The sequence below is a fragment of the Engraulis encrasicolus genome, chromosome 18 (assembly GCF_034702125.1).
Source record: "Engraulis encrasicolus isolate BLACKSEA-1 chromosome 18, IST_EnEncr_1.0, whole genome shotgun sequence".
Lineage (NCBI taxonomy): Eukaryota > Metazoa > Chordata > Actinopteri > Clupeiformes > Engraulidae > Engraulis > Engraulis encrasicolus.
In genome coordinates, this window is record NC_085874.1 from 50,884,439 (window position 1) to 50,902,405 (window position 17,967).

At 39.8% G+C, this 17,967-nt stretch overlaps 1 protein-coding gene across 1 annotated transcript; it reads right to left on the reverse strand.

The window, feature by feature from the left end:
* Positions 1-2,518: 2,518 nt before the first annotated feature.
* On the reverse strand, positions 2,519-9,031 carry LOC134468291 (E3 ubiquitin-protein ligase TRIM35-like). Its single transcript, XM_063222232.1, has 5 exons — positions 8,918-9,031; positions 7,547-8,035; positions 6,781-6,879; positions 6,383-6,478; positions 2,519-2,809 (listed from the first exon to the last, which is right to left on the reverse strand). The coding sequence occupies exons 2-5, from the start codon at positions 7,931-7,933 to the stop codon at positions 2,519-2,521; spliced, it is 873 nt and encodes a 290-aa protein (XP_063078302.1). The 5' UTR covers positions 7,934-8,035; positions 8,918-9,031.
* Positions 9,032-17,967: the final 8,936 nt, after the last annotated feature.

Genomic DNA, 17,967 nt, shown 5'->3' on the forward strand with positions numbered 1-17,967 from the left:
CACACCGGGGACCCCTGTAGGAATCATGCCCATGTCGAGCTACTGTAGAAAATTCACAGAGCATTTATTGTGTCAATGTCAATGGCAGCTCACATTGGAGAGTCACATGACAGATATAAATGAGTAAGGACCATTATGGGACTGCCCCCCAAGAACTCACCTTGATCTTCATCACTTTAAAAGTTTGGGTTGGTTGACAGTTGCGGACAGAATCTCTCAAATAGAGCTGAGTATGGTGCACAAAATTGTAAATGGGCATGTCCCTAAATACTTAAAGGGACACTGTGTGAGATCTTAAGCTGTTTATTTTCAGAATTTATGCTGCCCATTCACTAATGTTACCTTTTCATGAATACTTACCACCAGCATCAAATTCTAAGTATTCATTATGATTGGAAAAATTGCACTTTTCATACATGAAAAGGGGGATCTTCTCCATGGTCCGCCATTTTGAATTTCCAAAAATAGCCATTTTTAGCTGTGAAAATGACTGTACTTGGACCATACTAGAAAATATTTGTTTAATACTTAGTAAACTTTCATGTAAATATCAAATTTGGTAATATGCAGCCCAATTTCAATAAGCAGCATAGTTGCAGTACCTTTTTTGACCATTTCCTGCACATTGTCCCTTTAAATAACTTTTTTAATAGAGTGAGGAATGTCCACAGTTACTCCACTAGGGGGAGTTCCACAGACTCCCCCCCCCCCTTTTTATATGTTGCATCTAGTTTGTGGAATATGTTACCAGGTAATATTAAGATGATCAATAGCCTAGATGGTTTTAAATGGGCTTTGAAAAAATGGTTTAGAAATCAGTCAGTGTAGTATATTACTTTAGTTGTAAAAATATGTGTTATGTGTATTCTATGTATTTAATGTGTTATAGTTTTAGTTTGGTCCCAGTGCTACTCTTGTCATTTTAACAACTGTTGCCATAAACATCACTAAGCACCAAGGACCACAATGGAAATAAGCTTCCGAGCTTTATTGTGCTATCCTGACTCTGTTTTTTTATTATTTAAGTATGTGGTGCGGTTTACATGAAACTCAATCATGTATTTATTTTATTTATATGAACTGGAGATGTCAAATAAAATCATTCATTCATTCATAATAGACTCGCACACATAATTGAGTAATGTAATAAATAAACTTACCATATGAAACCAAGGCCAGGCCCAAATCCGTCCAGACTCTGTAGTGAAAGTTGCCCTGGTACTTTGCCACATTGATCAGAGCTCCGTGTGGAAGCTTCTCTGGATCCGGCATAGTGCACAGGGTTCTGGAATAACATTCAGCCATCAGTGGGAGTGGGATTGTCTTTCAGAATCACACAACCCAGGCCACACAACCCTTTAGGGCTGCACGATATCAGAAAAAAAAAACTCGATAACAGCATGGGGGGCGCGGCTTTGGTCATGGCGGGTTTCTTGCGCATTTGTTGACATTCAGCTAGTGATTGGACAGCACATACAATTCTTAGTTATCGATAATTAAGTCATTTTCGATATACTGTATTGTGCAGCCCTACTTTCCATCAATACAAACAAGATGCCACACAACCTTTATAAATACAGAGCTGCAAAAATTTCGATACAACAGCAACAATTTGGTCCTCACTCAGGAGTGCCGCTTCACAATTTTTTGTTTGTTTGTTTTTTTTGTTTGTTGCCATGTCAGTGTGATGCCGATGTCCAAACTGGCTTTTACTGTTACATTGCCAGCGTTCATTTGTTGTTACATTTTACATTACATTACACTTAGCTGACCAATACTTCAAAATAAATAATTTTACAGCACACATGCATGCCCGAAGGAATCTGATGACGCACAGAGGCGAAACGCGTTGTTGGCTCTAAATAAACCAGCAAAAAACTTTTCACAAGTGCGCCGTAAACTTTGTTTGAAGTATTGAACACTCCTGCGTTTACCAGCACCTACAGTAGAAGCTGTGCATGGATCTGTGAACTGTTACACTTCGCTGACCCTTTTATCCAAAATGGCAATCTATAGTGATGAAAGCTGTAGTCCCTGGAGCAATGTGGGGTTAGGTGCCTTGCTCAGGGGCACTTCAGCCATGGAGGGAGGAAGGGATTGGTGAGGGTGGGGATTGAACCTGCAACCCTGTGATCTACAGTCCAACTCTTTAACATTTACACCACGGCTGCACATTTGTCTAAACACAGAGAAACCAGAATCAGAGTAAGATGACTCACCTTTCCACCATTGACTTGAGATTCTGCAGAAATAACAGACAAGTTTTTAAGATCTTTTAAGAGGAGGTATTTCTATTTGTTTGGGTTTTTTAGTACCCTGGACAATTCACTCGTGCACTGATAACTATTTTGATGGTTTCACTGTAAGAAATGTTTGCCTTTGTAAGACTTTAGAACTTTTAGCATTTATAATGTGCATAAATAAGGAATTCTTCAATTAATATTTTGCTGTTTGCTGGGAGGTTTAAACCAGCTATTATAATCAGATATTGAAGAACACGAGCCATTATTTCTTTTCATTACAGAAACTGAAGTGCATCAGCTGTCCAAATAACAACAGACATGGAAAAACAGTTTCTTACTTGAAATGTGACGTCATTAGACTGCAGGGCCTCCTCCATGGCTCTGATTGTGTCTGAGAGAGATGAGATCTCTCTGCTCATCTTCTCAATCTTCTCCTTCATCATCTGACTCTTCTGCTCTTCTTCTTCCTTCAGTTCAGATATCCAGCTCTCTTCTTCAAAACGTAAATAGTGATGAAAAAGATCAAACACCTCCTTGATGTACTTCTCTGCCTGTTGTGCCTGAACCTGCAATACCAGACATCACCATGGTGAATTACTAGCCTTTTAGAAGCTGTTTACACATAACTGCATCTTTTTGAAAATGCATTGGTTTGGGTCTTCAGTTTACACGCAAACAGAGTTTTAAAATCAGCATATCAAAAATCCGGCTTTAATCACAAATTATCCCATTTAGGAGGATAAAACACACGTTACAAAGAAGTTTTTTTTAAATTTTTTATCTACATGTTGCGTTTACAGCTAACCAGGATTACAAATATCCAGATTTAAAAATATCCAGATATGTGTAAACAGCAGGGTCATTCCACGCCAAATCAACAAGTGCCCGCGCACTTCGGTCTCAAAAAATTCTGAAAATATTACCAAGTGTACCCATGGTACTTAAGAGAAACACTGTAAATTTATTTGAATGTAAGATGTATACTCTCCGTGTTACAGCCAATTTTACTGGGGAAGGGGGGTGCCCATTTTGTTCACACTCTTTTTTTTTTGTCAAAGTTCACAAGCCCCTAGCTCAATAACTAAACCATGTAGGAAGCTCAAATTTGGCATGCTGGTACATAGATAGGAATAGTTTGTTGCTAAACTGTCAATTTTGGTCTGTATGATCCTGCATCGTCATAGCATTCCCTCAAAGACGATACAAATTGTACTGGAGTTTTTGGCTGTGCTCTGTTTAGGCCTTCAGAAGACATATTTGTGCCCAACATAGCCTCATGATTTTTTCCCCTTGTAGATACAAGTAGAAACACTCCCATAAAAATCTATAAATAGAAAGGAAACCCCATCAGTGTTTGACCAGAAGACCTCACAAGTCTGACAAATCATTTTGGGTGTCATTTTCAGAGCACCAGAACACCTTGTGGGATTGTCCACAGATTTTTATTTTATTTTTTTCTTCATTCTCCATGAAGTCTTCTTTTTAAAAATGCCAATGAGACTTGTCTTATGTGATGTTTTCGTTTTTAATTTCCACCCTGAACACGGGCAAAGTGCAAAAAGAGAGCAACATGTTTTCTATAACATTTAATGTAAAGACTAAATAATCAAATGCAAATTTTGCCCAGACATGATCACCCGAGAGTCCTTGTGCAGGGGTGCAGGTATCCCTTTCAATTTCAATGATTTCAGGAGCGTTCAATGTGGGAGCAGGTTCGCACACCAAAAGAGACAGTAGGTCAGGCACAAAGAGTCATGTTGTTACTTTTTTTGACCAGCAGATGGCAGCGGAAGAAACGCATAGAAAACATATTGCTCTCAATGTGCATGGTGCCCATGTTCAGGTTGGAAATTGAAAAAGAAAACATCACATAAGACAAGTCTCATTGGCATTTTTAAAAAGAAGAATTCATGGAGAATGAAGAAAAAAATAAAATAAAAATCTGTGGACAATCCCACAAGGGGCTCTGGAGCTCTGAAAATGACATCCAAAATGATTTGTCAGACTTGTGAGGTCTTCTTTTCAAACACTGATGGTTTCCTTTCTATTTATAGCTTTTTATGAGAGTGTTCCTACTTGTCTCTACAAGGGAAAAAATCAAGAGGCTATGTTGGGCACAAATATGTCTTCTGAAGGCCTAAACAGAGCACAGCCAAAAACTCCAGTACAATTTGTATCATCTTTGAGGGAATGCTATGACGATGCAGGATCATACAGACCAAAACTGACAGTTTAGCAACAAACTATTCCTATCTATGTACCAGCATGCCAAATTTGAGCTTCCTACATGGTTTAGTTATTGAGCTAGGGGCTTGTGAACTTTGACAAAAAAAAGAGTGTGAACAAAATGGGCACCCCCCTCCCCCAGTAAAATTGGCTGTAACACGGAGAGTATACATCTTACATTCAAATAAATTTACAATGTTTCTCTTAAGTACCATGGGTACACTTGGTAATATTTTCAGAATTTTTTGAGACCTAAGTGCGCGGGCACTTGTTGATTTGGCGTGGAATGACCCAGCATCTTAATTGGATATGTATTACTGCTACAGGATATCATTGACGGTTTTAACTTATGAGTGATTCTACGATTCGCCTACGCTTTTGGCAAAAGCAAAATGTCAATTATCAGTATTATTTTTCAACTAAATGACCTAGATGTTTACATAGTGCAGGGTTTCCCAAACTGGGGTGCGTGCACCCCTGGGGGTGCGTGGCCTGCTACAAGGGGGTGCGCGAGCTGAATTGTGCAATGGCTGATGTGTTATTTAACATGAAGTAGTTTTTACTTTTATGGTGAATTGTATGCTTGAACAAACATCAGTTCTATTGGAGGATTTCCCAAATGACTTTGCATAATTTGTGCAGATTTGCGCAGTGAAACCATACATAAGTGGCCATAAGCACACCAAAATATTTGCTGAGGGGGTGCGTGAACCACATTGAAATGTACAAGGGGGTGCACAGGGAGAAAAGTTTGGGAACCCCTGACATAGTGTATATATTTAAGTTTCCAAACAAACAAATTGCCAAGCTTAATCTTAAATAATTTGATAAATACTGTAATGAAAGCGAACATTGGCTTAATTATTTTGTCAACAGTGTTATGGACAAATACTATGTAATTTCAAACATAAATAAAAATACTACAGAGTTGAAACAATACACGTTTGAAAGTGCTTATGTCCCTTAGCAATAATGTTGTCATTAATCTGTGTAACTGATATAGAAAATGTGATTGTTGAGCTTCATAAGTAGGATTTTCTGATTCACTGTGATACAGACTGACACATTTTTCATTATACATCCCTGTAACGTCTGATTTGAATTTAGTCACCCTCCTTACACAAGACTTCCTTCTCCAGAGATAATCCCTAGTGTCTGTTCATAGGATTTTTCCATCACATAAGGGATCAATAGCTCAAAAACACTTTCAAAACAGTCAACTGTGTTACGGTCAACAGTGCAGGGGAACAAGTCGGCACTTTTTTAGGAGAAAAAACAGAGCAGACAAACCCATCTCCCTAGAACACACATTATTTTGTTTGTTTGTCTGTCAATATGGAGATAAATTGGCAAAAACATACTCCTCCTCAACTGTCATCAGTGTTGCCAGATTGGGCTGGTTCCCGCCCAATTGGGCTGCTTAGGATGGCCGTGTGCGGGTAAAAATGACATTTATCAGAAAACCCTGCCCACTTTTTGCCATAGAAATCAATAGAATTAGGCGGGATTTTGTGCTTCTAGGCGGATTTTGAAAATTTTTTGGGCTGGAAATCATCTGACTCATCTGGCAACCCTGACTGTCATAGCTAATTGTAACACCATTGACGGTAACACGGTTGACATTTCAGCCATTTTTATGGTGTTGTGCTAACTGAGGACCTCAGAAGTTCCACCACAACACCTTAATCAATTCATGTATCTGTATGCTTTATCTTTTTAGTATTAAATATTCATTATTGCTGAGGGAAATGTCATGTCTACACTTTCTGTATTATATGAAAGATAAATGTTTTCTAATGTCCAAATAATCATTGGATGCAGTTAATAGTTAGTGGAATTGGCAAATAAAATCCATGGACTTAAAAGTGTAGTCGAATCGGAGAATCACTCTTATAAATGAAAATGCATCTTACCTGGATATGCTGGGCTGTTTCATCAAATGTTTCTTTAGCTTTTTCAAGGGCATCCAGCTTCTCCTTAAACGACGGCAGTACGACAGCCAGTTCGTCCTGAATGTCAAATAATATTCATGGTTCAGGAAACAACTATGATATTGTGGTCTAATGACAATTTGGAAAAACTCATTGAGTCCTATGAGCAGTCATATTTGGAGAAGAAGGTGTTTGTAATGTTAAAGCTGCTGCTACTTTGAGACCAGCATTGGTGGATCATGACTGAGCACTGTTGTATCTGTAACATTTATGTCCTTAAGTACATTAACATATTATGAATTATGGACATAATAAAGTAGTTTAAATGTGTGCATGAATGGAAATGATCTAAAAGACAAGTTTACAGGCATGGCTCTTACTCGGATGTGTTGAGCCGGGTCGTCCCTTTTGGTTGTTTTAGCTCGTTTACAGGCAGGGGGCGCCTCCTCTATGGCCTCAAGTTTCCTCTTCAGTTCCTCCTAGAAATCAATTAGAGTTACTAATAATGTTACAAGTGCACTGTGTAGGATGGTGGCCAGAGGAGGTATTGCAACTATGCTGCTCATTGAAACTGTGCTGCCTATTTGTGTCTGAAGTGTTCCTGCACAGGCCATTCCCCTCGGGGATGAAAACCGGTCACCTCGGCTACTACAATGGTCCGGAGATACAGCCGGACTAAAGTACCAGTCCATCAGCCCAATGGCATTGACACTGTATGAGGCTTTGGGAGGGAGGTTTACTAACGTTTCAAGCAAACTCTCCTAGTTAGCCTCCGTTTTATATTGCCAAATTTGCTTGCTTTTCACAAATATTTATTAAATAATTAACTAATGTTTACAGTATGACCACAGTAAAGTACACTTCTATTTCTGGATATTCAAAAAGGCTGACATGGAGAAAATCCACCTTTTCATGTATGTGAAGTGCAATTTTCCCACTCATAATGAATACTTAGAATTTGACGGTGGTGGTAAGTATTTCTGAAAAAAGGTAACATTTCTTTTGTGAATGGGCAGCATGAATTCTGGAAATAAATTACTAAAAATATTACACAGTGCACCTGTAAGTAAAGAATTGTGAGCTTTCTTGACAATCTCGTGAAAAGTGACAACAAAAGTTGCATCAAATGTACTCTCTGACTCGTACCATATATTCAGCTGCTGCTTCACTGACGGGGCTGAAGTTGTGGTTGTCATGGAGCTTTGAGTCTCTACACACCAGGCAGATCAGCTGCTTGTCGTCTTTACAGAAGAGCTTGAGTTCTGAGCGGTGGAGTTTGCACAGGAGTCCTCTTCGATTTCCCTCCTGTTGGAAAGTCTCACAGAGGTTCCTGAGATGCAGATTGAGTACGGGGGCCGGGCCTTCTGAAGACGCCCTACACACAGGACACTGCCTGTCTCCTCTCGTCTCCCAAGAGGTTTTCACACAGTCCTCGCAGAAGCTGTGGCTACAGGAGAGAATGACAGGGTCTCTAAAAATGCCTTTACACACTGGACAGGACAGGTCCTCATCTGTGATTGAAATTGAAGCCATTTCTCTCTGGTGTGGCTTTGGAGTTGGTCTTTCAATCTCGGTTTCTCCTTCTCATGGAGATGCCAAGTTCCACTCGGGAATCTGAAGGCAAATCGTAGTTAACTGAAGAAAGGAAAACAAGCCATAAGAAAAATAGGCCAATAAATATCTAAATGAACATGCTTCCCAGGTAGCAAAGTTTATCTGGCCCATTGTTGGCCCGATCCTTTTTTCGCGAGTGATAACAGTCGGCCCGATTTTGGCTTTGTCCGCGGCCCAATAATGGTCCTACTACCGTATGCCGACAGTGTCGGCTCAGTGTTGGCTCAGTTACTGCATGAGACTGACAGTTATTTTCAGTGTTGGCAGAGTGTTGGCTCAGTTACTGCATGAAGTGACAGTTATTTTCAGTGTTCTATGAAGTGTTGGCTGAGTCACGGTAACCAGTGTTCCAGCCGAGCCGACTCTCAGCCGACAGTGCCGACATTCTGCCAAGATCAGGCCGACTGTTCTTAACGGTTTTTGCTACCTGGGTTCTTGTTTGTAAACAACAGGAAAAACATGACATGGCCTACATTGCACAAGAAAGGCAATTGCAGGGCTTAACTAGCCTGGGAACTTCCAGGCTGGCTTCAGTTCTACACAATCGTTTCAATCTGATAATTAAGTTACACCAACATGGTACGACCATTTAAATAGCATAGCTGCTTTTGCACGGGAAATGCAACTTTTTTAAGTGCTAGTACTAGTTAAGTGGATTGGCGAATGATTAGTAATTACTGCCAGCATAGATAGACCTAAATTACAACACAACATAAAGTAAACAAATACGCACGGCACTGCAGCATAGCCCTTCTACCTCCATAAACCCTATCTGACTGCAGTGGTACGCTGCTGTGCTAGTAGTAGTAGTAGGTAGTAGAAGTAGTAGGGTAGACTACACTGTAACTTTAAGCACAACAGAGCAAATCAATTTGTTCTCACCTAACACTGTATTAAACTCACTTTATCAGGAACGCACGGCATGTAGAATGGCACAACATATCCCTGCACGTTTCAACAGAGAAATCATTAAACTTCGGAGGGAGACTTTGTTTTGGTGTACTGTTCGCGCAACCCGCGTGGAATAGGCGGCCCGCCCCCTTCTCTGCGTGAACACAGCGACACTGGGGGAAGTTTGCCGGTCAGACGTCAAAATAAAAGTGTACCGGTATAATGTATTAACCACAGACCTGTATTAACCTAGACTGGCAATACCCCTCGAAATTTTCGGATTTCTCAGAGCCGCAGAATCGTAGTCCGCCATCTTAGTGGAGACTCCCGTAATTACGTAATGACGTCATGCACCGATGGGTTTTCTTAAAAATATTTTTTTTGCAACACTGGTTCACTAGTTAAGTTGGACCAGGCCATGTGTAACGTCTTTAGAACAATAGCTCTAGTATAAATTAATGTTCTAGAAAAGTCTCGCTCTCAAGTGGCTCGTTATTTTCACAGCTGCAATGTGCTGTGCCGTGTTGTTGCTAGGTTACCTTCAGCGTCCTTGGGTGGGGGGGGGGGGGGGGTATTAATAATAGCACAGTTACCGGTAGCTTCACTGAAAACGTACGGCTTATTTAAGAAATATACATACCAATATACACAGTTGTCATTACATCTGAGTTAAGTACATAAAATAAGCTTTACACACGTAAGCATGGCCGATTCAGTGTCACAAATATCCACAAACCTGCATAAGCGGCAACGAAAACAGTCGGCTTCGGGGTTGCCAGATAACACTGATTATGTTCGTCCATTTTTACCCACAGACCGCCTTCCTCAACGGCCCCGATTGGGCGGGAAACCGCCCTATCTGGCAAGACCGCTCAGCTTCAGGCTCTCTAATAAAACGTTTGGAGGTAGTGAGGGTTATTTCATTATTGGAGTGAGAATTTAGACGTTACGACTTGTCAAAATCTTACAAAAAATGATTGAAACCCACTTTGATAACGTTGTAATCACCGTTTGAAATCGTATGCATTCCTATGGCACACAGCTGCGATAGTCTCCACTAGGCGGGGCTACGTCTGTGGGAGGAGCCCACAGGGCGCGAAAAAGGCAAAGATGGCTGCGCCCGGTCAATCCGAAAAGCTGCCACTGGCTAGAACCGCCCATTGCCAGTCTAGGTTAATACAGGTCTGTGGTATTAACGGCATTGAGAGTAATTAACGGCTCTGAATTAGCCAGTGAACAGCGCCACCCGCTGGCGGACATTTTTTGTGTGTGCCTGCGACTGGTTTACCAGGCTACACACATCAAGAGGCATTAGTATAGGTTGATATGTAAGTTTTGGAACATTTATAGATTTTTCCATTTGGTGTTTTTTTTACTTCTAGGACCCCCCCGAATACAAATCCACCTGTTTCCATTTTTTTCGTGAACATTTAGTGGCAAATTCAAGATGGCTGCCATTGTGTGTAGAAATTTCACCATTAATGCCGTTTTAAGGTTCAATTGAACTGTTTTATAATTCCAGGGCAACATTGAATAGAAAACAAATTATTTTCAATGTTTTCCTTCATTTTTTGTGGCAAAATCCAAGATGGCTGACTAATATTTGGCAAAATTGGCATATTTAGTATTTTAAGTCTATAAAGCCATTGTTGACTTTTATTGGTAATATTTGTTACATGAATGTGAAGTCAGCCATTACATAAACTAAGCCCATTACAAAATCCAAGATGGAAGACATTTTGTTTAGCAAAATCAACATTAATGTTGCTTTCAGGTCTATAAATCAATAAATGATACTCTACTCTACTCTGACGCCATTCATTTGTGAATTCGAGCACAGAGGATTCCATGCTGGTCCAAATTATTGTTCCAACAACAATTGCTATGAGTCACTTCATGTACAGTAGGCCTACCTATTATGCAGTGCTACCTGTACAGTAATATGCACATTCACTGGATTGGCTGCCTATATCGAGGCAAAGGGCTACAAAGTTGCTTCAAGGTCGGCCTCAGCTTATCTGAAGGCTGTGAAACCATATGTTCTATCCGGGATGTTGCATTACTCCAATGCCAACAATCTTGCCATGCTCTCTGCTCATAGAACTGGGCTCTCTGGCATGACAGTCAGAGAATATCCTCAACTGTAGTGATGGGTCATACCCTGATATGGTCTTCCCTACGGTAAGCCCACTCATGTGCTTCACACGCTCTGAACGTCCCTCATATAATTCCCAACTTACTTAGGCCTATTTCATCCATGGTGTCTAATATTATGCTTCACCCATCAGTAGCATCCATTGAGATCACGTCTCTGTGGGTCTGTTGTGGCTCATCCGGTTGGCATGCCTATGTTGGCCTCATAGCAAGTCATCCCAATTCTGAAGCCATGTGTAGTGAAGAAGAGGAGAGTGGGCTCACACGACTTGGAACCAAGGCCTTCTGTTATTTGAACCCAAACCCAAAGTACTACCATATGTCATGACTCAAGGGGGCTTGGCTGTCCTCCCTGCTGGTTCCTTGGTCTGTCCTCTGTGTTTCAGGTGCAAGATTGGCAGGTGCGCTGACTGCTGATTGCCACACTATCATACACTGACCTTTGTGAGACCTTTGGCATCATGAGGATCCGTATAAGTGGCACAAGTGTGAATCTTTTATGAAAATAATTGACATAAAAATGAAAAGAAACTGGCTCCCTCAATGATGCTGCACATCATGAAGGTGGTCCTCTTGCCCATTATTTTTTTTACAGTTGTTCAATGAAATGAATTAATAGGATTTTCTTTTACTTTCTGATCAGTCTAGAGAGTTTAGTTGGAGGCAACAGGCCAACTTTTTGCAACTAGCCAATTGCTAGCCGACATGTGCGCACAAGATTTACAGTGTGTCACCCCAAATTCCAGATGCTCTTCCTATGAGACGAAACATTTAATGTAATGACAGTTATGTGCCTATCAAAATATTACCAATAGGCGTACAAAATAACACAATAGCTTAATAAACCTGAAAATACCAAATGTTCATATTTTGCTACAATGTTGACCATCTTGGATTTTGCTTCTAAAAATTGGAAACAGATTGTTTTGTTTTCAGAGGGGGTCCTAGAAATATAAAACACAAATTATCAAAGGGGCCAGCTCAGATTTGGGATGAGACACATCAGCTGGCCATATAGAGAGGTAAGCTTACGCAATCGTTTTATAGATGTCATGTTGAATTTTTATAAATTTTAAATGATTTTTGAAAAAGTTCATGTAATGACTGACTGAACGGTCCTGTATACATCAAGAATATTAAAAATACAAGAAAAAAACACTGACTTTAGAGACCTCAAAACACCAAACATGTAATTTTTGCTATATGTTATGTCAGCCATCTTGGATTTTGGTTCTAAAAATGAAGGGGGGAAATAGAATCAGGTAGTTTTGTATTCAGGGGGTCCAAGAGATGCTAAAAAACACCAATTCCAAAAATGTATATGACATGTTTCTTTCAATTACATTCAATTGTGTTAGAATCTGACTGCATATCCGCCATCTTGGATTTTGGGCGTTTCCACTTCGGAAAAAAATGGAAACAGGTGGATTTGAAGACTATGGGGTTTGTAGTTGATAAAAAACACAATTTGGAAAAATCTATATGAAATGTTCCTAAACCTCTTTTTTCTGACATATCCACCTGCACTACATGGATACATGGATAGGCTACACACATAGGCTACACACACACATAAAGTGGCACCACCAATATCAACCTGGAAGTTGTAAGCTGTTGTGTTTGTGATTGCGATGTTTTTTTTTTTTAAAGGGAAAAGGGTCCATTTTTTATGATAGGGCTTAACAATTTGCGTCTGGGGGCCAAATCTGCCACACCATCAGATATCTGGTCCTCAAGATGACAATAATTTATTGTTAAAAAATGTTTTTTTTTCAATATTTTTAAAGGGACACTGTGTGAGATTTTTAGTTGTTTATTTCCAGAATTCATGCTGCCCATTCACTAATGTTACCTTTTTCATGAATACTTACCACCACCATCAAATTCTAAATATTCATTATGACTGGAAAAATTGCACTTTTTATACATGAAAATGGGGATCTTCTCCATGGTCTGCCATTTTGAATTTCCAAAAATAGCCATTTTTAGCTGCAAAAATGCACTTGGACCATACTAGAAAATATTTGTTTATTACTTAGTAGACTTTCATGTAAAAATCAAATTTGGCAATAGGCAGCCCAGTTTCAATGAGCAGCATAGTTGCAGTACCTTTTTTGACCATTTCTTGCACAGTGTACCTTTAAAGTGTACTTAAAATTAGATGTAATTAAGTTGCTCTCAAAGAAAGTACACTTTGCGAACCATACATAAAGTGGACTTGGAAGATGTTTGGCTAAAGTGTATTTAGAGGAATATACTAATAGAGTTCTAATAGTGAACTTACTAAAAGTGTATTTTTTAATAACATATTGCAATTGCATTTTTTTTAAAGTGCACAATGATGATACTTTACCCAAATGTCTTTGAAGTGTGATTTTCTATAGTGCACTTTAAAGTAAATCGCTTTAACATATTGCAAGTATACTTTTTTTAAGTGCACCATGATTGTACTTCACCCAAATATCTTCAAAGTGTGCTTACACAAAGTGCATTTACCCATCATGCATGTCCCATCATGCACTGCACTTCTTGGAGCTAAATTTCTCAAACAGACAGCCATTTATCTCGAAGGAATATCTTTGGTGTGCATGAAAATATTACTCATTGTTATATTCTGCGTTTATTGTATGTTTTTTTTTTTTTATTTGAAGTGGAACACAAAAAATGACCATGTTTCTACCGTCATTGGGACGGTCACGTATGTTTTGGTATATAGGCCTGTAAGCTCACACTTGTGTTACGGTGGGAGGAAAGACAGAAGTAGCTAAGGTTTGAGGTTCAAAGGGCATGGTCAAGTGTAGGAAGATGAAACTAGACTGAGTGGAGGTGAAATGTGTATCTGAAATCTCTGTGAACCGGCAATGACTGTGAATGGCAAACATGCCATGCGTGTATATCACTGATGTGACCTGTGGATGTGGTTAATGTACAAGCTCTGGGAAACAGCATAAATTATGCATTTATGTTATTTCATGTACTTGGGAGTGTACTGTAAACGTTTTTCAAGCATATATATATTTACAATACTTAACATGATGTACTTTTTACAGACTTGAAGTGTTCCAATACAGTGCAAAGAAGCATGAAGTTAATATACTTTTATTGAACTTCAAGTAACAATAAAATGTCATAGATTATACTAATAATAAAAGAGTACTTCAGCACACTCTTAACATTTATACATTTAGAATACACGCTTACAAAAAAAAGACAATTTCATAACACAACTGCAAATGTGAAAGAAAATGTACAAAACACAAAGCACAAATGCAAACTCTGAGACAAATTTACATTTCACGAAACACAAATGCATTACATTACATTGCATTTGGCAGACACTTTATAACCAAAGCGACTTTCAAAAGAGAACATAATCATAGCCAACATCACTAGCAGATATAAAGTGCACAGGAAATACATAGAACAACAGGTGCAGATGCAAAGAAGGGTTAGATAGGTTTTTTGTTTGTTTGTTTGTAAAGAACACACACACACGCACACACATACACATCATGTCAAGAGTCTGGCCTGGGACTAGGGCAGCTCAAGCATTGTGCAAACAAAAAACAAACAAGAAAACATTACAACAAAACAATTTCTTACATGACAAAAATATTTATTTCGGAAGTAGATTGATCTAAAGGCGGAAGCAGTAAGACAAACAGGAAGGGGGGAGGAGTAGCCTGATTATCATCGACTTTCAAATCTCTTCAAGACTTGGTCTGACCAAGAGTATAACAATTAACATTTCCCAAACGGCATGGTTGACCTGCCTCCCTTGATTGGTCTATGGTTGTTTGATTCCTGGCAAAGTAAAAGGAGTTTCCGTATTTGCGGGAACTCAGAAAGTACACAGTAAAAAATGGAGTGTCAATATTGCAGTGTAAAGGCATTTTCCTCTGAATAGAGTAGTTATAACAATAGGCAGAGTAAACTCGTCCAAATGACAGTGTCAAAAGTGAGAGTAAAAAAGTGAGTGTCAACATTGCAGTGTAAATCTATTTTTCTCTTGATAGAGTAGTTATAACAATAGGCAGAGTAAACTCCAAGACAAAATCTACTCTGCAGGGTGATGATTCCCCGCGAAAATTCTAGAACCGGAGCTGGAACTGGCATGGCATGTTGGAAGTCGTTTCTCTCCCTGCGTGGTAAGTGGGTTTGAATATTTATCAAGTTTTTGCCATCTGTAAGTGTTTTATCACTTACGACCAACATTTCCCAATACACTGATGCTGATGATAGACAATTGTAGTTGTATTAGGTTACATTTGGCATGCATATGAAGGCTAGCAAATTATTTCTCACAGATGCATTCGACTGCAATACTACCTCAAGATTTTTGAAGTAGGACAATGAATAGTTGATTTGAAATTAAAACAAAATTCGACTACATTTGCTTGTTAACGCCGTGTGGTGTGGTGAGAATTCAATTGGTCTCCTGTTTGCTTTGCTGACGTTGGGTTATCGTACCAAAATGTAGAGCTAATCTAGCTAGCTTGACAACGTGGTTTCCCCCCAATGTTACATTGGAATGGCTAGCATTGCAACAGTTCAGAAGTTCACTTGACAACGTGCCCAATGCTTTGCAAGGTAATGTTCTCGTCCTTAATTTGTGCCTCTGAAACCAGAAATGGTCGAGTGATCAACACAGTGACGAAGAAAGCCATTAACAACCTGCTAGTGTTCTGAATCGTTTACAGTTAAGTAGTGCTCTGTTTTATGGCAGGCCTAATGGTAATGGTAAAGTATGGTATGGTAAAGATTAGCACGCTAAACCTGCATTGCTCTCTCGTAGTTGATGCCACGAATGTTCTGTTTTGGCATGCGTGGACACACGTGGAGTATACAAAAGTGATTATTGATTCACCACGTAACATCTAATACTACAACTAGTTCCTGCAAGGCTTGCCAAGTCTTCGATGCCGGTACTCATACACATGCGTTAAATATGGGTTTAGTGTCAACATTTTACTGTGGTGTTTTTGACTGGTGTTGTAGTTGAGAACTGTCGAGTTCTAGCGTTCCGCTTAGCCGGTGCAGCGTTCGTCAGTGCAACTCAACAGAGGAAGAAGTGTGAGTGGAAGAAGAAAGGATATATTGTTTCCAACGCTTTTCAGTTGCTTTGAATGTTGTAGTAGTTGAGGGCCATGTGCTGACTAGCCTTTATTTTTGCAAGGTTGGTCAATGCAATCCAATTAATGGACGAGGAAGTGGGTGAGTGTGGAAAGGGTGTCATGTTTGTGCACGCGCTCGGGCAGGCTTGCTCTGTCGTGTGTGTGTGTGTGTGTGTGTGTGTGTGTGTGTGAGAGAGAGAGAGAGAGAGAGAGAGAGAGAGAGAGAGAGAGAGAGAGAGAGAGAGAGAGAGAGAGACTGCGTTATTGGATGCTGCAATTTGCCTGTCTTCCTTGCCTGATTTTCATAGACTTCAGATCGCTACCGCTGTGTGTAGCTGAGCCGAAGGCGTTGCGTCACCAGTAAGGCGGAGCCATGCTACTGTCTTCCCATGTTTTGCTGAATAATGATATGCAATCATCTATTACAACAGAGATGTTACGGGGATGTAGGCCTATTAAGTTGATCTAATTCAGTTGGCTTTAAGAGGTTTCAGAAGGACATGAAAAAAGATGACCTCATTGTAGTGTTCTGATCAGTGCCTCCCATACAAGTATCCTAACCAGCATGCTCGTTCCTGATCCAAGTGTGTGTGTGTGTGTGTGTGTGTGTGTGTGTGTGTGTGTGTGTGTGTGAATACGTTGATGGGTATTAACAGTTATTCAACCTTTCTGAAATTTAACAGAAAATGCTGCTGCGTGTCTCATTTGGTGGAGTGCAGAAGTACATCAAGATGCCCGAACTGACGTTTGGTGATTTCTTGAGAGAAGGTTTGTCACTTAATTTGGATTGAAAGTAGCTTAATGTAGCTTAAAGTGGTGTCATACTGCAATTATTTCTCATCAGAGCGTTTTGTGCATTGTTTATTTTTCGCTGCAGTGAGTCTGAAATTTAACATCTCCGAAGACAGACGGTTGGACCTCAAAGTTTATGACCAGTCTAACACCGAGGTAGATTCAGAGGTTTTTGAGGAGCTCATAAAAGAGTTCCATGGACCTTTCCTAGTTTCATTGGCCAATGAAGCACCTTGTAAGTGTTGCCTACTTGCATATGATTTACACACACATCATTTAGGTGGAAGTGTTGAACTACTGTATGTAAGCCACTGCTTCTAACACCTTTTAGAACACCTTACCTAGATTGCTTTTGAACACTTTTTATGTACCTCATTATTTGCTAAACTTACATCTTCTTTTACCATGTGTTGGACAATGCTGTCAGTGTTTCAACTGTACACTGTGCTACTAAGTTAATTAGTTGTATGCTGCTGTACTCTGCACTAACCCCTTACTCTGTACTTACTTGAATTTCCTCCTTGTAGGTCACTTTGGTCAAAGGCGTCAGTTAAATGTAATGTAATGTAATAATTGTGTTCATATTTTCCAATGTGCAGGTAACCCTCACTTCACATCATCTCCAGGGTCTACTGCATCAGACGAGACAGTGATCCTCAACTTCTCCCAGCTTGAGCCAGCCGAGGACCCTGTTGCAGCCCAAGGCAGTCAACCTAAAAGGCCTTGCCGGATCAACTATGAAGCAAGAGCTGTGAGTTTGTGGATGGGTGTGGGTGGATAGGGGGTCTCAATTGCATACAATGCATCATGTTTGTTTCAGAATTACCAAGTGTTTTTCAAAATACATTACTGCATCTGTTATCCTTTAGCTGATTGAAAAAATCCTGACTACAAAGCCTGGAGGTGACCGTATCATGGAGGAGTATGCCAAAACAAAATCAATCACGGATTCAACCAGAAGACGGCTCATCAACATACTTACTGCAGAAATGACCGAAACAC